At 34.8% G+C, this 23,088-nt stretch overlaps 1 protein-coding gene across 10 annotated transcripts in view; it reads left to right on the top strand.

The window, feature by feature from the left end:
- Nucleotides 1-23,088, top strand: part of LOC105481764 (progesterone immunomodulatory binding factor 1) — a 282,457-nt gene that overhangs the window by 97,398 nt on the left and 161,971 nt on the right. For all 10 annotated transcript variants that reach the window (XR_011614738.1, XR_003018029.2, XM_071081244.1 and 7 more), the window contains exon 11: nucleotides 20,304-20,469. Coding sequence is in view for 8 of the 10 variants with exons in the window: in XM_071081244.1 (XP_070937345.1) it covers nucleotides 20,304-20,469 (166 nt within the window). In the remaining 2 variants the exon portion in view is untranslated. The remainder of the gene's footprint in view (nucleotides 1-20,303; nucleotides 20,470-23,088) is intronic.

The following is a 23,088-nucleotide window of genomic DNA, read 5'->3' as shown; positions in this document are numbered from 1 at the left end:
GCATTGCCAGTGTTCTGGATTTGCGCTATTCTAATACATGTATAGTGGTATCTCATTGTTGTTTTAACTTATATTTCCCTGATGACATATGATGTAGAGCATCTTTTCATGTGTTTATTGGCCATCTGTGTATCTTCTTTGGTGATGTGGCTGTTAAGGTCTTTAGCCCATTTTTTAATAGGGTTGTTTGTTTTCTTGTTGAGTTTTTAAAGTTCTTTGTATGTTTTGGATAACAACCCTTCGTGAGATAGGTATTTTGCAAGTATTTTCTCCCAGTCTGGGGTTTTTATTTTCCTTCTCTTGATGGTGTCTTTCATGGTGCAGAAACTTTAATGAAGTCCAGTTTATTCTTTTTTTCATGGATTATGCATTTGTTGTTTTGTCTAAAAAGTTATGGCGCAGACCAAGGTTATCTAGATTGGTCTTATGTGTTATCCTTAGGAGTTTCATAATTTTGCATTTCACATTTAGGTATGTGATTTATTTTTAGTTAATTTTTGCAAAGGTGTAAGGTCTGTGTTCAGATTCTTTTGCATATGGTTGTCCTATTGCTCTAGCAATGTATGTTGAAAAGACTGTCTTTCCACCAGTATTCCCTTTGTCTTTTTATCAAACATCAGTTGACTGTGCGGGTCTATTACAGGGCTCTCTATTCCATTATCTATTTGTCTGTTCTTTTGCCAATACCACACTGTCCTGTTTCTGTAACTTTATAGTAAGTCTCAAAGTTGGATAGTGTCAGTCTGCCAGCTTGGTTCTCTTTCCACATAATATTGGCTATTCTGGGTCTTTTGCCTTTCCATATTAACTTTAGAATCAGTTTGTCAATATCCACAACATAGCTTGCTGGGATTTTGATTGGGATTACATTGAATCTATAAATCATTCTTGGAAGAACTGACATCTTCACAATATTGAGTCTTCTTACCCATATACGTAGAGTATTTTTACATTATTTAGTTCTTCGATTTTTTATCAGAGTTTTAAGTTTTCCTCATATAGATCTTGTACGTATTATTTTAAATTTATACCTAAATATTTCGTTTTAAGGGGTGTTAATATAAATGTTTTTGTGTTTTAATTTGAAATTTCACTTGTTCGTGCAGACATACAGGAAAGTGATTGGCCTTTGTATATTGCCCTCGTATCCTGCAACATTGCTATAATCACTTACTAGTTCCAATAGTTTTTGGCCAATTCTTTCAGATTTTCGACATAAACAGTCATGTCATCTGCATACACAGACATTTTTATTTCTTCCTTCCCAATATACTTTTTCTTATCTTTTCTTATTGCAATTAGCATCAACTTTGAGTATGATGTTGAAAAGTTCCTGATCGTAGTTGGACAACTTCAAGTTTCTTACCATTAAGATGTTAATTGTAGGATTTTTCTGTTATTTTTTATCAAGTTGAGAAACTTCCCACTATTCCTAGTTTACCGAGAGTTTGTATCAGTAGATGTCAGATTTTGTCAAATGCTTTCTCTACATCTATTGACAGAATCATGTGGTTTTTTTCTTCCTCAGCTTGTCGATGTGATGGGTCACATTAATTGATTTTCAAATTTTGAACCAGCCTTGCATAACTGGGATAAATCCCACTTGGTTGTGGTGTATAGTTCTTTTTATGCATGAATTGTTTTGATTTGTCAATAATTCGTTGAAGGCTTTTGCATCAATATTTATGAGAGATGTTGGTCTCGATTTTTTTTCTTGTAATGTTGTCTGATTTTGGTATTTGAGTGATGCTGGCCTCATATAATAAATTAGACAGTATTCCTTCTGCTTTTAGCCTCTGGTCGATACTCTAGAGAACTGGTATAATTTCTTCCTTAAATATTTGGTAGAATTTACCAGTGAACCTATCTGGGCCTGTCCTTCTGCTTTGGAGGGTTTAAATTATTGATTAAATATTTTAAAATACATGTAGGCCTCTTCAGATTCTCTGTTTCTTCTTGTGTCAGTTTTAGCAGATTGTGTCTTTCAAGGAATTGGTCCATTTTGTCTAATTTATGAAGTTCGTGAGCACAGAGTTGTTCATAGTATTCTTTTGATTGTCTTTTTAGTATCCATGGGATCTGTAATAATGACCACTGTTTCATTTCTTTTTCTTCCTTTCTTTTTTTTTTTTTTTTTTTTATTTTATTTTATTTTATTTTGAGATGGAGTTTTGCTCTTGTTGCAAAGGCTGGAGTACAGTGGCACAATCTTGGCTCATCGCAACATCTGCCTCTTGGGTTCAAATGATTTTCCTGCCTCAGCCTCCCGAGTAGCTGGGATTACAGGCATGCACCACCATGCCTGGTTAATTTTGTATTTTTAGTAGAAGTGGGGTTTCTCCATGTTGGTCAGGCTGGTCTTGAACTCCTGACCTCAGGTGATCTGCCCACCTCAGCCTCCCAAAATGCTGGTATTACAGGTGTGAGTCACCATGCCTGGCCTTCATTTCTGCTATTAGTAATTTAGGTTCTCTCTTTCTCTTAGTGTAGTTAAAGTTTTACTTAAAGTTTTACTGGTTTTATTGATTTTTTTTTTTTTCCCCAAGAACCCTCTTTAGATTTCATTGGCTTTCTTTATTGATTTTTGTGGTAATTATTTTCTTAGTGCTTACTTTGGATTTAATTTACTCTTTTTTTCTAGTTTCCTAAGGTAGAAGTTTAGATGATTGATTTTAGATCTTTCTTCTTTTCTAATATATGTATTTAATGCTATGCATTTTCCAAGCACTGCTTTTGCTGCATTCCACAAGTTGTATTTTTATTTTTATTTAGTTTAAGATATTTTCTAATTTCTCTTGCGTTTTCTTCTTTGATGTATGTGTCATTTAGAAGTGTATTGTTTAATATCCACATATTTTAGAATCTTCCAGTTATCTTTTTATTATTGATTTCTAGTTTAATTACATTGTAGTTTGAGAGTAGAGAGCATCTGATTTTTATTCTTTTAACTTTATTCATGTGTGTTTATAGCCTAGGATGCCATCTGTCTTCTGCATATGTTTTGTGTGAGCTTTAAAAGAATGTGTATTCTGCCATTGTTGATAAATTGTGATTATAACCAGTTGATTGATGGTGTTGAATTCTACTATGTCTTTAATGATTTTCTGCCTACTGGATATGTCCATTTCTAATACTGGCGTGTTGAAGTCTTCACCTATAGTAGTAGATTCATATATTTCTTCTTGCAGTTGTATCAGTTTTGACTGATGTATTTTGACATTCTGTTCTTGGTCATATAAATGTTAAGGATTATTATATCTCCTTGGAAAATGGACCCCTTTGTCATTATCAATGCCCCTCTTTATCCTTGATAACTTTTCTTGCTCTGAAGTCTGTTCTGTCTGAAATTAATACAAGCTACTCACAGTTTTTTTTGAGTAGTATTATAATGGTATATTTTTCTCCATACACTTTTAATCTATATGTATCTTTATATTTAAAGTGCATTTCTTGTAGGCAATGTATAGTTGGATTTTTTTGAATCTAGCTCTTAATTGGTGAATTTAGAACATTTACATACAATGTGATTATTGATATACTGTAGTTAGATTTGCATCTACCATATTTATTACTGTTTTCTATTTTTTCCCTCATTCTTTGTTTTTATTTTTCATTCTTTTTCCTTTTTGGTTTTAATTGGCATTTTGTTGTTGGGCACATAAATGGTAGGAATTGTTATATTTTCTGGGAGGAAGAACTTCAAAAAGGAAAGTTTGAAAATGTAAGCTAAGTGTGATAATTGAGAAGGTTAAAGTGTTTTTTGTATCAGGAAATCAAGGAGATTTACAATCCTCCCAACCAGAGAAGGAATGTTCTGAGTTAGGAGTGTAGGGAAAGAAAGAAAATTAGAATATAAGCAATTTTAAGGTGGAGAGGAGGGAATTGAAATAAACCTTTGTTGGATAGATCTTGACCTTAGTGAAAAGGAAGTCATCAAATGACGATGAAGAGGGCTCCAAATGACCTGAGAGTCTTAATAAAAGAAGGCAGTTTTTAGAAGGACAACTATAGAGAATACAGTAATCTAATACATTTGGAATAAAAGAATTCCAAGCAGCAATAAGAGCTAGGTCATGGACTTGCTTAGTATGGCATCCCTGATTTTCCACAGCTCCTCTTAATTCAAATCAGAGGTCGACGAACTATGGCCTATAGGCCAAACCCAGCCTACTATCTGTTTTTGGACAGTCTGCAGGCTAAGATTGGTTTGTGTGGTTTTTTTTTTAATTATGAGGGGGAAATCAAAATAAAAATAAATACTTAATGACACATGAAAATTATATGAAATGCAGATGTTAGTGTATATAAAGTTTTATTGGAACATAAACTCATTTGTTTACATATTGTCTGTGGCTGCTTTTATGCTACAACTGCACAGTTGAGTTGTTGCAACAGAAACTTTATGGCCCACGAAGCCTAAAATACTTGCTCTTTGGTCTTTTACAAAACATGTTTGCATGCTAGCTTTTAGCAGCATCAGTTAAGCAGCACTGATAATTGTCTGTCTGTTTCTTGGAGACCATTCACAAATCTAAATAGACGGGTCACCGTTTATCAATGCTTTCGAGATATCAGCATGTATCTCTTTCTTATGCATCTCTTTAACAGGGTAGAAAAATTATGACTTTGAATGCGTAGCTCTGTTTCTTGGTAAGGATAAGATGTTACATTCCACTGAGTGGAAGAAAAATCAAATTCTGTGCTTCAAAAATTCCAATATTTTAAAGTATTAGAACATCTCATGGTTTATAGAAAAGCATGGAACGTGGTAAGACATCTTGGCCAGACTAAAAATTGGAACTCTGCAGCCAGGAAAACTTACAAAGTCACCTATTATTTTTCTTATGACAAGCTTTAAAACAAAATGCTTTGGCAAACTTGAATGTCTAATTTAATTTAACAGACACATAGTGTTTACTGTGCCAATACAGTTTTAAGCGTTTTACCAATATTAACTCATTTAATTGTCCTAATTACCTAATGAGAGTATCACTATTACACTCATTTTATAATCATGGAAGCTGAGACACAGGTAGTAAAGAGTGGTATGGAGTTTGAACTCATGTAGTCTGGCTTCAGAACCCTTGCTTAATATAGTTATTTGTGAATAACCTCTGAATCTAAAATAAAAAATGAAACTATAAAAAATAAGTATTTAAAGTCACATTACATTAAAAAAAATACTTCAATCTCATGAAGCTTGAAGATTACATGAGACCCTTTTTGTTTTAGAGTCCTTACTATATATGTATGTGTTTGACTTCTAGGTTCAGGGGATACATGTGCAGATTTGTTACTTAGGTAAATTGTGTGTTGCTGAGGTTTGTTGTACAAATAATCCCATCACCCAGGTAGTGAGCGTAGTACCCGGTAGGTAGTTTTCCAACCCATGCCACCCTTCCACCTCAAGTAGTTCCCAGTGTGTATTGTCCTCATTTTTGTGTTTATGTGTATTCAGTGTTTAGCTCAGGCTTACATGTGAGAATATACAGTATTTGGTTTTTGTTTCTACATTAGTTCACTTAGGATAATGGCCTCCAGCTGCATCCATGTTGCTGCAGAGGACATGATTTCATTCTTTTTTATGGTTGAATAGTATTCCATGGTATGTATGTGCTGCATTTTTTTTATCCAGTCCACCATTGATGAGCATCTAGGTTGATTCCATGTCTTTGCTTTTGTGAATAATGCCACAGTGAACATATGAGTGCATGTGTCTTTTTGTTAGCATGATCTATCTTCCTTTGAATACCTTTCCAATACCCAGTAATGGGATTGCTGGATTGAATGGTAGCTTTAAGTTCTTTGAGAAATCTCAACACTGCTTTCCATAGTGTCTGAACTAATTGACGTTTCTACGAGCAGTGTATAAGTGTTCCCTTTTCTCCACGACCTCACCAACATCTGCTATTTTTTGACTTTTTAATAATAGACATTCTGACTGTTGTGAGATGGTAGCTCTTGGTTTTAATTTGCATTTCTCTAATAATTAGTGATGCTAGAGTTTTTTCATGTATTTATTGGCTGCATGTATGTCTTCTTTTGAGAAATATCTGTTCATATTCTTTGCCTTTTTTTAACGGAATTGTTTGTTTTTAGCTTGTTGAATTGTTTACGTTCCTTATTGATTCTGGATATTAGACCTCTGTTGGATGCATATGTTGTGAATATTTTCTCCCATTTTATAGATTGCCTATTTACTCTGTTGATCATTTCTTTTGCTATGCAGAAGCTCCTTAGTTTAATTAGCTCCCACTTACCAATTTATGTTTTTGTTGTAGTTGCTTTTGGGGACTTAGTCATAAATTCTTTCCCAAGACCGATGTCCAAGGCTTACAAGAACATTATTTCCTAGAAAGTTTTCTTCTAGGGATTTTATAGTTCTGGGTCTTACATTTAAGTCTTTATTCCATCTTGAGTTGATTTTTGTATTTGGTATATAGAAGGGGTCCGGTCTCAATCTTCTGCATATGACTAGCCAGTTATCCTAGCAACATTTATTGAATAGGGAGTTCTTTCCTCATTGCTTGTTATTGTTGACTTTGTCAAAGATCAGATGGTTGCAGGTGTTTGGCTTTATGTCTGCGTTCTCTGTCCTGTTCCATTGGTCTGTGTGTCTGGTTTTGTACTAGTACCATGCTGTTTTGGTTATGGTAGCCTTGTACTTTGAAGTCAGGTATTGTGGTGTCTCTAGCTTTGGTTTTTGTTGTTGTTTTGTTTTTTTGGTTCTTGTTTTTGTTTTTGCTCAGCATTGCTTTGACCCTTTTTTGGTTCCATATGAATTTTAGAATAGTTTTTTCTCATTCTGTGAAAATGATGTTGGTAATTTGATAGGAATAACATTTAATTTACTTTCTTTGGGCCGTATGGCCATTTTAGCATTGTTGATTCTTCCTATCCATGAGCAAGGAATGTTTTTCCGTTTTTTAGTGTTATCTCTGAATTTCTTTGAGCTGTATTTAGTGATTCTTATTGTAGAGATGTTTCGTGCAGTACCTTTGGAATCATCTAGTAGTTTTCACTTCATTTTCACTGCTTTTCAAATTTTTTCACTGTTTGAATCCCTAGATGATACTGTGACTGAATTTTTATTTTTAGCCACAATGTCTATTTAGATAAATTTTTTTTCCATTTGTTCTTTTGATGTGTTCGTGATCCTAGAAATTTGACTACTTATGTGCAGATTTCGGCTTTCCTACTTACTTGGGCAAGTTATTAACTTCTCTGAGTCTCAGAATCTTTATCTCTAAAAAGAGAATAATTGCTTGCCCACTTTCACCACTGTGATTCAATGTAGTATGAGAATTCCCAGCTAAAGCAACCAGACAAGAAAAAGAAATAAAAGGCAATCAAATTGTTAAGGGAGAAGTCAAATTATCCTTGTTATTAAATAATAGGATTTTTTTTTTAAACAAAGCAAAACGTTTCAGGAATTTGCATGTCATCCATGTTTCTATATGCCAACAGTGAACATTCTGAAAAAGAAACTAAGAAAGTATTCCCATTTACCTAGGAATTAAAGCTGCAAATAAAATTAAATACCTAGGAATTAAAGAAGTGGCTGGGTGCAGTGGCTCATGCCTGTAATCCCACACTTTGGGGGGCTGAGACGGGCAGATCACGAGGTCAGGAGTTTGAGACCAGCCTGGCCAACATGGTGAAACCCCGTTTCTACTAAAAATACAAAAATTAGCCAGGCGTTGTGGTGTGCATCTGTAATCGCAGCTACTTGGGAGGCTGAGACAGGAGAGTCGCTTGAACCCATGAGGCAGAGGTTGCAGTGAGCCAAGGTCATGCCATTTCACTCCAGCCTAGGCGTCTTGAAAAAGAAGAAAAAAATAAAAAAGAAGTAAAAGATCTTTACAATGAAAACTGTAAAACACTGGTGCAAGACATTGAGGAGAACACACAAAAGATGGAAAGATTTATTCCACGTTCATGGATTGGAAGAATCAATGTTGTTAAAATGTCCATACTTACCTAGAGCAGTCTACAGATTCAATGCAATCCCTCTCAATATACCAATGACATTCTTCACAGGAGTAGAAAAAAAAAATTCTAAAATATATATGGAACCACAGTAGACCCACAATAGCCAAAGCTATCCTATGCAAAAAGAACAAAACTGGAGGAATCACATTGCCTGACTTCAAAATATACTACAGTGCTGTAGTAACCAAAACGGCATGGTACCAGTGTAAAAACAGACACACTGGAAAAAAATAGAGAAATCAGAAACAAATCCATACATCTCCAGTGAACTTATTTTTGAGAAAGATGCCAGGAACATACATTGGGGAAAGGACAGTCTCTTCAATAGATGATACTGGGAAAACTGGATGTCCATATGCAGAAGAATAAAATTAGACCTCTATCTCTTGCCATATACAAGAGTAAAATCAACATGGGTCAAAGACTTACATCTAAGACCTCAAACTATAAAACTACTAAAACATTGGAGAAACTCTCTAGGACATTGTTCTGAGCAAAATTTTCTTGAGTAATACCCCACAAGCACAGGCAGCCAAAGCAAAAATGGACAAACGGGATAATATCAAGTAAAAAAAGCCCCTGCGTAGCAAAGGAAACAATCAACAAAGTGAAGAGACAACCCACAAAATGGGAGAAAATATTTGCAAACAATCCATCTGACAAGGAATTAATAACCAGAATATATAAGGAGCTCAAACAATTCAGTAGGAAAAAAAATCTAATAATCCAATTTTTAAATGGGCAAAAGATCTAAATAGACATTTCTCAGAAGAAGGCATACATATGGTAAACAGGGTTATGGAAGGGTACTCAACATCACTGATCATCAGAGAAATGCAAATCAAAACTGCAGTGAGACATCATCTCACCCCAGTTAAAAGGGCATTTATCCAAAAGACAAGCAATAACAAATGCTGACGAGGATGTGGAGAACCCTCATACACTGTTGGTGGGAATGTAACTTAGTACAACCACTATGGAGAACAGTTTAGAGGTTCCTCAAAAAACTAAAAGTAGATTTATGCTGGATCATATGGTAGCTTTATGCTGGATCAGTGATTGCTGGATCATATGGTAGCTTTATTTTTAGTTTTTTGTATATCCCAAAAGAAAGGAAATCAGTATATCAAACAAATACCTGCACTTCCATACTTATTGCAGTAGTATTTACAGTAGCCAAGACTTGGAAGCAACCCAAGTGTCCATCAGCAGATACTGAATAAAGAAAATGTGGTACGTATACACAATGGAGTATTCTTCAGCCATAAAAAAGAATGAAATTCTGTCATTTGCAACAACATGAATGGAACTGGAGGTCATTATGTTAAGTAAAATAAGCCAGGCACAATAAGAAAAACTTTGCATGTTCTCACTTGTTTGTGGGAGCTAAAAATTAAAACAGCTGAACTCATAGAGATAGAGAGTAGAATGATGGTAACCAGAGACAGTTACCGGAAGGGTAGTTGGGAGAACGGTGGATGGGTAATGGGTACAAAAATAATAGGAAGGTGGAATAAGATGTATTTGGAAGCACAACATGGTGACTACAGTCAGTAACAATTTAATTGTACATTTTTTTTTAGACAGTCTCTCTCTGGCTTTATACTGCGTCAGTGATTGCTGGATCTTATGGTAGCTCTAGCCCTGGCTGGAGTATAGTGGCGTGATCTTGGCCCGCTGCAAACCACCACCTCCCAGGTTCAAGTGATTGTCCTGCCTCAGCCTCCTGAGTAGCTGGGATTACAGGCATGTGCCACCACACCAGCTAATTTTTTTCTATTCTTAGTAGAGAAAGGCTTTCACCATTTTGGCCAGGCTGATCTCGAACTCCTGACCTCAAATAATCCGCCCACCTCAGCCTCCAAAACTTCTGGGACTACAAGCATGAGCCACCGCGCCTGGCCTAATTGTACATTTTAAAATAACTAGACCAGGTGTGGTGGATCACATCTGTAATCCAAGCATTTTGGGAGGCTGAGGCGGGGGGATCACTTGAGGTCAGCCTGGCCAACATTGCAAAACCCCATCTCTACTAAAAATACACATACGTACCTACATACATACTTACATACATACATGCATAAAATAACTAAAATAGTATATTAGATTGTTTGTAACACAAAGGATAAATCCTTGAAGTAATGGATACCTCATTTACCCTGATGGAATTATTACACATTGTATGCCTGTATCAGAATATCCCATATACCTACTATGTACCTATAAAAATTAAAGATTTTTTGAAAAGAATAATCCTAAATTCTGTGTTAGTGCTTTGGAGATGATTAAATGAAAAAACTATTTATACATGTATATGACAGTAAATAAAAGCGCTCAAATGTTAGACTCCTTTCCTTTTGTATTGGTCTGTACACATCCTGATAGGCATCATGCCAATTCAAGTTTCCTCTTAGTATAGTAAACGCCTTTAAAGTTCATCACTGGCTTTTTTTTAATATCACAAGCCTCTCACAACCCACTTAGTCATGGTTACAATAGAAAGCGAGAGAAGAGGAATAAGGGACAGAGCAATAATAAAAGCACCAAATTTCAGCCAGCCTAGAGAGGAAGAGCAACACTTTCTGCGGGGGAGGACATGAGAAAAGTGTAGGGAGAAAAGCAAGGCCCAGGAGGATGTTTGAGAGAAGACATTTCTTCGGAATAATAATGTCAGATGTTAAAAATTGGAGTTTGTTTAATTAGATTAATGCTTACAGAGTTGCTTTGATTATATTAGGCTCTTTATTATTTCTTTTTTATCCTGAAATGTTAGAGATGGTTAAATAGATACCAAAGTGTGTAGACTTTTTCTGAAACTTTTAAACTTTCTCATTTTATAAACAGTTGTAGAAAATAAAAATATAATTATAACATAATATGTTTACTGAGTACCTAACATAAGATTATATTTACTCTCTATTTCTTTGAATATCCCAAGATAGAATTTAACAGAAATACTAATAAGTAATTATTTAGTCCATTAAGTCTAATTAGACAGAAATAAGAGGTGGGGAAATAGTGATTTAGTTCTTACTATGTTACGTTTTTCTTCTTTACTTCTGTTTTATATGCCCTTATGATAGACTTTATTACATTCTTGTAGGTAGGCTAGTGAGTCACACATAGATTCCTAAAATTGTATATAAAATTTGTAATAATTTTAACTTGTTACAGAACTCAGATACAGCCTGTCATATCACAATACTTTTGCTCCCTTTTTTGCATTTCTTTTTTGTAAGTGTTTTTAGAATGTTGTCATGTCTCCTTCTACCACCTTAGCCCTTATCCAAACTGTATATTTTTTGAAAGTTTAATTTACTTTTTTGTAGTTTGGTCACACCTAACCTATAATCATTTTGGTTTCTCTTTTCTTCACTCTCTGTAATTTGTTTTCATCTTTTACTGACACCTAAACCTGGAAACAATAATCTTAGTTCACTGGTTTTTTCATACTTCAGTAAGAGACTGCCCCTCATCAAATTGGTATTTAATATTTTAATGTTTTCTATCCTGGCTTGAACCTATTTAGCATTCTAATTTTATAACACCTAAAAACCTCATGGTTACTATGACTCCATTCATTCACTCAGTAAGCATTAACAGTTAGTAATATTCTGGATATACCATTATCTCATTAAGAGCTTATAATATGCCAGAATATATACGAAATCTTAGGAATCCAAAGATGGATTAGACAAGATTCCTGCACTCGAGTAACTTATATTTTAATTGTACAGTGTGTTGTTGTGAACATTTTACTTGTGTTAACTCACATTATCATCCAGAACTCAACACGCTCAAGTTTTCCCCCAAGGATTTTGATTCAGAAGGTCTCAGGCAGAACCATGGCATCTAGAGTTCTTTGAAGTTCCACAAGTAATTCTGATGGTCCTCCCTGGTTAGGCTAGATAAAGTCAACCTCAGGAGTCATCCTCATCCTTAGAAAAGAAAAAAATGTTGCTAATGATCCAGCTTTACTACAAGACCACCTAGGCTTAAAGACCCATGACTCTGGTTGCTGTATTCAGGAGTTTTTTGGAGTATTCCTTAACCCATTTCAGAACATTAATTTGGATAAATTAGCGTTTATAGGGCTTGCCTGTTATTAGGAAGTTGATCTAAACAAATGACTTTTACATCCCTTTTTACCTTTTACAATATGTATGTTAACCATAGTAAATTTCTTTTCTTGAGCTATATATTACTGAAAAATAGGACAAAAGCATGATTAGCCTCCATCCTGCTATTAATACTTTACGCTATTCATCATAAAAGCATCCCTCCAAAAGTGCTTTTTCTAATGACTTTTTAAGATTCAGTTTATATGTTCTGATTTTTTTTTCTTTAATGTAGACTAACACTGAGATATACATTAAAAGCAGCGTGAAATAGAGTTTTGAGTGCTATGAAGCACTAATATAATAAATACTCTTGGTTCAGAGGATAATTCAAGCTGAATTTTAAGTGTTTGTTGTCATGTTGACACAAAAGGGAAAACAGACCCAATCAAACACTGTTATAAAATGTTTTACTCTAATTTTATCTCATACATGCTTTTATTTTATGACAACATTCCTTTCCTTACATTTGTTTCAGTTAAGTACTCTTCACATACCTGTAGTACCTATTTTTTTGCCTTTATAAGATGACCAGATATTACTACATGTTGTTTATTAATGACACATATTTTATTTGATCGTGATATGATGGATGCATTGAATTACTCCAAATACATGCTTGAAATTCTTATAAATCCATGGTACAGTTGTCAAACATACTCAGCGTTTTTAACTCAGCAAAAAAAGACCTCTCACATTCATTTAAGAATTAGCTTCTAAGCCAAAAATGACAGATGTAGTATTGCAGCTGAGAAGTGAACTGGTTGAAGAAATCATCTAAATGGCAGAAACGTTTGGAGAAATACCCAAACTCCTTTTAAATTCCTTTCTCATGTTCTTTATGCATCATTGTTGCAACATTAATGTTGGCTTTATAAGTTTTCCCTACCTTCTTGCTTTTCAATTTGGAAAATTTCATAGTTGGAAGGGAAACACCTGTGTAGAGAACTGTACAGATAACTGTGTTACTCTATAGTTTTTCATTTTTTTTTTTCCAACTTACTGGACATCTTTGGGCTCTATAATTTTATATGTACATTTTTTAATTAATTGCTCCCCTAATTTTCATCAAAAATAATTTTGATTCAGTATCTAGGTATATATTTAAAATTTTTTAAATATACAGATAACTATAAAGCAAAAGAAAACAGTTGGTAGAACAGTAAGTAGCAGTAATGCGCAAAAGTAAAATCTGTAAGATAACATTTTGTATTTTAATAACATGAAAGTAATTTCTGATATATTCTCTGTAAGTTATGATATATATATGTGTGAATGTAGTTTTATAGTTTTTGAAATACATAAAACTTGGATACTTCTGGTTTTCTTAAAGTCAATTAGAAGTTATAGATCGGGTATAATAAGGTAGGTGTGCTTATTTTTGTATTCTGACATCTTTCAAATGTTTTCAGGATATAAAAAATAACCAAAGACCTATACCCTATACTAGACACTGATGTGGTAATACCTCATCTCTGTCTAGCTAATAACACTTTGTTGTGAGAAGTAAAAGATATATCTAAGCCAAAATTATTTAAATGGAAAGTACTTAATTTTTTTATTTTTTAAATTTCTCATATAAAAAATTTTTTGAGTTGCGTTCAGTAAAATTAATTTTAAGTTGAATCATGTAATGTAAAAACAACTAATTTTCTCCTCTCACCTCTCGTTTCCCAGATACCTTTACCTATATGGTATATTATTTATTATTTCTTTAGGATGTACACTTCCTTTCTTTTTATATAACTCAGTGTCCTTGTGTGATTTTAGATATATCCATGATTCGTATCTAAATATGTATGTAATGAGTCAAGTTTTTATTTTTAAAAGAAGCACATCAGAATGTATGGACACAAATGAGAATACCCTCCACCAAGGTCAATACGGTAGAAGCCCGTATGCTTTTTCCAACTGTTCTGGTATTGCTCAGTTCACTTATTTTACAGCACAGTTCTTGGAATAACTTTTCATTTTATTTTTTTATTTTATTTTTTTTTTTTTTGAGACGGAGTCTCGCTCTGTCGCCCAGGCTGGAGTGCAGTGCCGCAATCTCGGCTCACTACAAGCTCCGCCTCCCGGGTTCACGCCATTCTCCGGCCTCAGCCTCCCGAGTAGCTGGGACTACAGGCGCCCGCCACTGCGCCCGGCTAATTTTTTCTATTTTTAGTAGAGACGGGGTTTCACCATGGTCTCGATCTCCTGACCTTGTGATCCGCCCGCCTCGGCCTTCCAAAGTGCTGGGATTACAGGCGTGAGCCACCGCGCCCGGCCATAACTTTTCATTTTAACAGTCTTCTTCCTTCAAAGATGAGTTTTGTTTTTGGAAATTCAGCCATTCAGAGTAAAGCCCATTGCACTTGGTGGGTGAATAAACTGGGTATACTGTTTGTTGTGAACAATGGGTGAGAAGTTGGGGAGAGGTTAACTATTTAAAAATGAAAGAATTGTTGAGAATGGAAAATCATGAGGACAATTGAAAATCTTATTTTTGAAGGAGGTTTAATAACATAAGATTTTTAAGTTATAATATTGAGGGAAGGATAGCAAATTCTACATGAAAGCATAATTCATATGTAATATGCATAGCAAACATTTATAGAGAATAATATCAAATATTGGCGAGGATATGCAGAAATCATATTTCATACACTTAGAGTTTCATTTTAAATTGATGTAGCCATTTGGAAAGAAAAATGGCAGTATCAAAATTTAAAATCTTTTGACAGAATTTCACTTCATGGTATCTTTCTTAAACATTTACTTGTGCATGGGAGGCAATTCTTAGGATGATCTTTGAAGCTCTGTATATGATGCTTTGAAGCATTTTGAAATAATCTAAATGTTAATCAGTTTAGAATTAAATTATTTGGAATTAATTAAATGGTTATGTCCACATTGTGCTCTGTTACACAGCAAATGAAAAGAATGAGGTATAGACATGGAAAAAACAGATCCCAGGACAGTCTACATGAAAAAAAGGAAGTTACAGAGAAGAATATGTGTGATATGCTATTTGTTTTTAAAAAAAAAGAAAACTGATACATCAATTGATATGTGATATGCATGCATGTTTTAAAGAAAAACCTCTTAGATACACAGAAAACTAATAACAGTGATTATCTCTCAAAGGAGAAATGGAATTGAGAGTAGTGATAGAGGTCTGGGCCAGGTGCAGTGACCCACACCTGTAATCCCAGCACTTTGGGAGGCTGAGATGGGAGGATGGCTTGAGCCTAGGATTTCGAGACCAGCCTAGGCAACATAGTGAGACCCTGTATCTACAAAAAAGAAAAAAAAGAAGAAGAAGAAGTCTGTAATCTTTATTTGTAATGTTTGGAGTTTTTAGCCTCACAGTGGATTTGATAAATTATTTATAGAATTGAAAATATATTTGAAAATATTTACTTGTACAGAGAAGAAAATTTATGAAAATATAAACGGCTTATCCTTATGAGCAAGACTGAATTCTCAGTTGACTAGACACATCAGCTTCTGTCCTTGTCAACTCCAATTTCTTACAACTGAATCTACCAAAGACTGAATCTATCTGGAGATTCAGGCCCATCTTTGTTTCACAGTTCTTTCAAGTGTAGAAAGTTTATCAATCTCTGCCCCACTTACTTGTGGAATTTAAAACTAAATTTTCCTGCTCACACAAAAAACTTATCAGTCTATCTCTGACTACCTACTTCTGTGTATTCTTCTAAGCTACAATATTCTCTCTTTATTGACCCATCTCTCCATATTTCAACATAAAGTTGAAAGTATCTTTCAGCGCTTTGTTATTAATTTGCCTAATAACTGAATACTAAAAATCTTTCCATGAACCTTTACTGGTACTGGAAATCTTGTGACTTTGCTTAACTTCTTTTGCCAGTCTGCCTTGGGGCAGGGTCTTACTTCCCATACTCTTTATCTGTACACAGTTGTCCTGCCACATACAGATAAATGCTTTGCCTCAACTACTGCACTGTCTTACTTCCAACCTGGACCGGTTGTTAAATTTCTTAATGCAAGTACCATATTCTGGCCCTGGTCATTACATGAACCTCACCACTGAGTTTTACTACTTTTTAGGTATTCTGCCTTAGAATGCCTGTTTACCGAACAAGATTTGATAACTGGGTTCAGAATTTTTAATGTAGTACAAGCCATGAACATTTTGTGTACAGAATTCAAAAATCAGTTGTTTCTCATTGAAATAAAAAAGTGAGCTTAAATAAGCAGTTAAAATGGGTTAAATATGGGTCTTTCACTGTATTACTTTTACTCAATATTGACTTTGTTAATAAGAGTTGGGAATAAACCATATACATGCGTGGCTCAATACATCAAGTCTAACAAGTAAAACTTCCCCTGTAGGGTCTACATGTAAAGACTGCCAATGTAAATTTTGTTATGAAAACCTGTTATCTGATGTTTTATCTAGTATTTTTATTAACAAATACATTTTCCTATTTGTGAGACTCCAGTGTCACATTGATGTCTGTCCGGTGGTTATTTCTCAGCGTCACAGAACATGTCCTGCTACTGGGAGTTTAATTACTTTCTTTGTAACTCACTGTGTAATAGCTGATTTTCACCTTTTAACACTTTTTCTCCCTGTACTTCCAACCCCAGAAGTGCTGTTGCAGTGAATGTTCCTTCAGAGCAAACCATTAGTTCTAGCCCTTTCTGTTTTTTTAAAGTAGTATGTGATATATGGTTGGGTCTTATGAAAACTAAAAACCCAGTTACAAATGTAGCATAAAGACAAATGAAGCCAAATTTTGGGCCTGGGGATGAGATGGTTGTGAGAATAGGTGGAGATTCTGTGTGGAAAATATGACCTCTTAAGGTTACTATGCTAATAAATTAGAATATCAAACATGAAGTTGTTAATGTATGAATAATACTGACTTACCTCAAATAAGATGTTCAGATTGAGAGTATGAGATGAGAAGTCTGAGTCAACAAAGTAAAATGTGTTGGGTTATATTAGCAAAACAAGTTAAGTGGGAGTTACCTGAAACTAGCTCCTGGGCATCATCAGTTCCTCACTGTTGGAGCTACTTTTGTAGCTATGTTTGTTCAACGTTTTCAGAGTTCAGTTTAACAAAATAATTACACAGACTTAATAATATGAGGCAGATCCTTTCACTTACGTAAACAATATGGGAATAGACTAGTCCGTTAGAATTACCATTTCATTTTACGAAACTTCAATTTATGAAACTTACTATATTCAAATTTTTAGGAGATAATTCTTGTTACCACCTAGATGGTTTATTGTTTAACTTCTGTTAAATTTTCTATATTCTTTTTTTTTTTTTTTTTTTTTTTTTTTTGAGACGGAGTCTCGCTCTGTCACCCAGGCTGGAGTGCAGTGGCCGGATCTCAGCTCACCGCAAGCTCCGCCTCCCGGGTTTGCGCCATTCTCCTGCCTCAGCCTTCCGAGTAGCTGGGACTACAGGCGCCTGCCACCTCGCCCGGCTAAGTTTTTTTTTGTATTTTTAGTAGAGACGGGGTTTCACTGTGTTAGCCAGGATGGTCTCGATCTCCTGACCTCGTGATCCGCCCGTCTCGGCCTCCCAAAGTGCTGGGATTACAGGCTTGAGCCACCGCGCCCGGCCATAAATTTTCTATATTCTAAGTGTCTAAATACTGTTTACTGTTTAGCTTTTCAATATAAGGAAATAATATTAGTGCTAAAAGTAACTTTCAGGTGCCATGTAATGAATAGAAACCGGTGATGCTAAAAGCTAAGTCTTTAATTACCTATTTGGAGTTGGCATTGATATCCGAAGCAACAACATCCTGAATCCATAAAAAGGCAAAATTTGCAGTTTAATCTTTTTAGGATAAATTATCTTAAAGATGATTTAAAGATAATCACATTCTAAATTACTTTTCCAGAATTTATTTCATAATATGGTCTATGTATGTCCTAGTCTCACATACAAAGAAGGTATTGATTTCACACATTTAATACATCTATATTTATAAAACAACTTGCCTCAAAGAGTACAGGGACATTTTTATGTCATAAAATGTTGAATTAATAAATATTTTTAGTAAAAGGTATTTTTTTTACCACTTCACACACTCTAGGATGCATAATCAAAAGGCAGACAAAGATCAGTGTTGTTGAGAATGTGGAGAAATTGGCACCCTTGTTATTGCTGACAGGAATGTAAAATGGTGCAACCATGTTGGAAAAAAGTTGGGCAGTTTCTCAAAAAGTTAAAAATAGAGTGACATATGACATAGCAATTCTGTTCCTAGGTATATAACCAAGAGAAATGAATTCATGTTTACACAAAAACTTGTACATAAATGTTCATGGTAGCATTATTCATCATAGCCCAAAATCAGAAACAACCCAAATGTCCATCAACTGATGATGGATAAGCAAAATGTGATATAGTTATACAATTGAATGTTACTCGGTTATAAAAAGGAATGAAATGTTGATTCATGCTACAACATGAATGAACCTTGAAAACACCAGAAGGCCACATATTATATGATTCCATTTATATGAAATGTTCAGAGTAAGCAAACTTTTAGAGACAAAAAGTAGATCAGTGGTTGCCAGGCCTGGATGAGGAGGAGAATAGGGAGTGACTAATGAACATGGGGATTTTTTAAGGTAATTAAAATGTTTTTAATTAGATAATGGTGTGCAACTTTGTAAATAAGCTAAAAACCACAGAATTGTGTATGTTAAAAGAGTGAATTTTATGATATATGAATTATGTCTCAGTAAATAATTTATCAGTGTTTGTTTTTCTATATAAAAAGGTATTTTTTAATAAAATTATAAAAAGTTTTATATAATTAATACCAGGATTTTCCAAAAAAGTTAATCACAAAAACTGACATTCACTTTAAAGCTTTACTGTATATTAATGTGAAATGTGCATTGTATGGAACTTACACCCATCTGAGAGTTGAAGTAGCCCATGGTGTGTATCTAATGCCTATCTTCTCTAATTATATTTTGAATGGTATTTTGACTCACTGACAGGAGTGAAATAGCCTTTAAAAAGCATTTTAAAGTTTATCTTACCTCAGAAATGTCAGTTATGAATATTATGTAATAGCAGAAAGACTATCACTGTGAAGTGACTATGCTCTCTGCTTCACTGCCCTGCACGTAACTCACATTTCTTCTCCCTAGAATGCTTCCCACCCCTTACCTCCTCCTGCCTTACACACACACACACACACACACACACACACACACCCTCCACACAAACCAAGTTAGGTCTCCTTCATATATGTTCCCATTGATCCTAGAGATTACCCTATTGAAGCACTTACTATACTCCATTGAATTTTCATGTTTATTTGCCTGTTCTCCCCAGAAAACTGTAAGTTATTTTTAAAAGCAATATTTTATCTACCAATATATACACATTACCTAGCATACTGACTAGCTCAATAAATATTTGAATAAATGAATTTTAATAACATACCTAGCATTATACTGGGTTCATAATAGCTCCCTGAAAAGATATAGTGTATCTGTATTTTACTTTTCTGTTAGAACACAATCAACCTTAAGCATTTTCAAATTTATAGTATGTGGTGATTTATATGTTAAGTGGAAATGTTTTTATTATTAGTTATACCTGTGGAATGAGGAGAATGTTCCTTATCTGAGTTGTAATAGCCTACTTGTAGGCCTATATTTATCTTCACAGTTTGTACATTTTTTTCTTGTAATATCAAAATATATGTATATTTACTAAGTTTATTTTGCAAATGTTTCAAGAATTTGTAGTTTAATGTGCATATTTCATTGCTTTCTTCTCCATCTGACATTATTTAGATTTAGGATGAAATAGCAAGCTAGGAAACAATGCCATAGACTTAAGAAGGCCTATGAAAAGTGTAGAAATTAAATCATTCCAAGCAATGTAACTGAAATTTGTTCTTGCCATTTACAAAATAATAGGAAATAATTATTTTGGGGTAGAAGGAATGAAAATGAGGGTAGAATGGTAAAAGTTAATTGATATGTTCACTGGAATTACATATTTTCATACATACACCTACCTAAATTCTTTATAAAAGCTTTGCTGAATAAATATAAATTATTAACTGCACAAATATAGGGGAGTAGAAAATGTAGAAGTAAGGTTTATGAGTATATAAATCATTGAGACTGCTTTCTTTAGAGTGTCATAACCATTCTGCTTCTTTCAGGTACAGAGAACTACAACTTAGTACAGAAAGCAAAGTAACAGAATTTCTCCATCAAAGTAAATTAAAATCTTTTGAAAGTGAGCGTGTTCAACTTCTACAAGAGGAAACGGCAAGAAATCTTACACAGTGTCAATTGGAATGTGAAAAATATCAGAAAAAATTGGAGGTACATGTACAAGCTTTTCTTTCCACATTAGCATGCCATGTAAAGTCCCTAAGTGCAAGATTTATATTGAGCTTTGTTTCTCCTATAGGATGTGGCACTATCCTGCAAAAAAAAAAAGGAAATATGTATTTCAGAAAGATGTATACTGAAAAGGAATGGAATTGTTAGGAAACAAAAATAAGAAAAATCTCATTCACAATAGCAACCAAAAATATATAATGACTTGGAATATTTTTAATAAGAACAGTGCAGAATCTATATGAAGAAAACTATAGAACTTCACTGACATGTGAAATGAAACACCATGTTTCTGGAAGGGAATGAAGTATACATTTTTTTCAGTTTTCATCAAATAATATATGTTTCTATCTAATCAGATGCCAGCGTATTTTTTAACTGAAAATAATTCTATAGTACAACTGGAAAGAAAAACAAATACAGAATAGTCAATATTTTTAAAAGTACTTTTTAAAAAGAAATAATGGAAATGTGTATCACATTTTAAAGTGTGTTCTGAGGCAAGAATAATCAAGCTGCACACAAAATTAGTTCACAAATGTTATAAAATGCAAAGCCCCAAAACATATTTACATAAATTTAAGAATTTATACATGGTAAAGGTCACATTTCAAATCAATAGGGAAAGTGTGGATTGGACAATAAATGATGCTGTGATAATCATTTGAATATTTAGAGAAAATAGTTGACTCAATACCTCATACCATACAGCAAACTTAAACTCAGATGGATTACTAGGGTGCATATAGATATATAATATATATTATATACATATAGTGTGTGTGTGTGTGTGTGTGTAGCTATGAAAGTATTAGAAGTAAATACAGATGAGCCAGGTGCAGTGAGTCACGCCTGTAATCCCAGCACTTTTGGAGACTGAGGTTGGTGGATCACCTGAGGTCAGGAGTTCTAGACCAGCCTGGCCAACATAGTGAAACCTCATCTACTACTTAAAAACTGTGGAAGTTAGGTGTGGTGGCACACACCTGTAGTCCCAGCTACTTGGGGGTTGAGGCAGGGAGGACTGCTTAAGCCCAGGAGGTCGAGGCTGCAGTGAGCTGAGACGACATCACTGCACTCTGGCCTGGGCAACAGAGCAAGACTCTGTCAAAAAAATTTTTTAAAGTAAATACAGATGAAATTATATCTTATGTTTACTTTGGGAATTAATCTGTTAATCTGATGAAGGCAAGGAAAGAAATTATATAGGAAAAATAAAAGCTGAATTTATTTTTTAAATTCATAAAATTTAAAATTCATAAATTCATAAAATTCATAAATTTGTAAAATTTATATTTAAAATTAATATTTAAAATAATATGAATAATATTAAAGGCAAAATAGAAACTGAAAAACACTCTTTGTGTTATATATGACAGAGGGCTTATGTCCTTCATTTTAAAAGATATTTTATCAAGGAGACATACTTTCCCCTTCTACATAAATAAGTGGGGAAAAAAAGGAATGGACCATTTCCAAGAAATGAAATGCAAATTGCTAACAAATAAATAAATGAACATATGAATTCTCACTGATAATTAACGAAATATAAATTTAAACTTTTTTTTAACCTTTAGATAGGTCTGTGTGTTGTTTTTAAAGTGCTGGCAAGAGTACCCTTCAGTGGGAAATCTCATGAGTCAGAAAATGAAACAGCCCTTCTGGACATTATGGTAATCTGTGTTAAAGGCCTTAGAAGGTTGACCACATTGTGAATTTTAGCTCCAGATCAACTGCAAGAACAAACCAGCAATCCTAAGAGGACCCGCAGACCCTCTGAAGGAAGCGGACTGCTCCTGCAGGACCCGAGAGACACCCCAAATATTCTGAGAGGTGGAAAGCCTCAGGCAAGTTTTCAAGCCCAACTCACCCTGGGCCTGGAAACAGACTAGGGGCTGTTGTGGGGAGGGCACTGGGGGTGAGACCAGCCCTTCAGTTTTCATGGGAGCTGGATGAGGCCTGTGACTGGTGGCTTTCCCCAACTTCCCTGACAACCTGCATGACTCAGCAAAGGCAGCTATAATCCTCGTAGGTACACAACTCCAGTGACCTAGGAATCTCATTCCCCTTCCCCATATTAGCTGCAGCAAGACTGACCTAAGGGTAGTCTGAGCTCTGACACAGCTAGCCCTGCCCCCACCTGATGGTCCTTCCCTACCCACCCTGGTAGCAAAAGACAAAGGACATATAATCTTGGGAGTTCCAGGGCCCCACCCACTGCTGGTCCCTTTCCATACAGCTGATGCTTTCTGGAAAGCACCACCTCCTTGCAGAAGGCCAACCAGCACAAAAATGGAGCATTAAACCACCAAAGCTAAGAACCCTCATGGAGTCCATTGCACCCTCTGCCACTCCACCGGAATAGGTGCTGGTATCCATGATGGAGAGACCCACAGACAGTTCACATCACAAGACTGTGCAGAAACCCCCAGTACCAGCCTGGAGCTGAGTAGACTCGCTGGGTGGCTAGACCCAGAAGAGCGACAACAATCACTGCAGTTCGGCTCACAGGAAGCCACATCCACAGGAAAAGGGGGAGAGTACTACATCAAGGGAACACCTCGTGGGACAAAAGAATCTGAACAACAGCCTTCAGCCCTT

Source organism: Macaca nemestrina, chromosome 16, assembly GCF_043159975.1.
Source record: "Macaca nemestrina isolate mMacNem1 chromosome 16, mMacNem.hap1, whole genome shotgun sequence".
In the NCBI taxonomy this organism is placed as follows: domain Eukaryota; kingdom Metazoa; phylum Chordata; class Mammalia; order Primates; family Cercopithecidae; genus Macaca; species Macaca nemestrina.
Note: the sequence above shows the minus strand (reverse complement) of the source record. Positions and strands in the feature narration are given on the sequence as shown.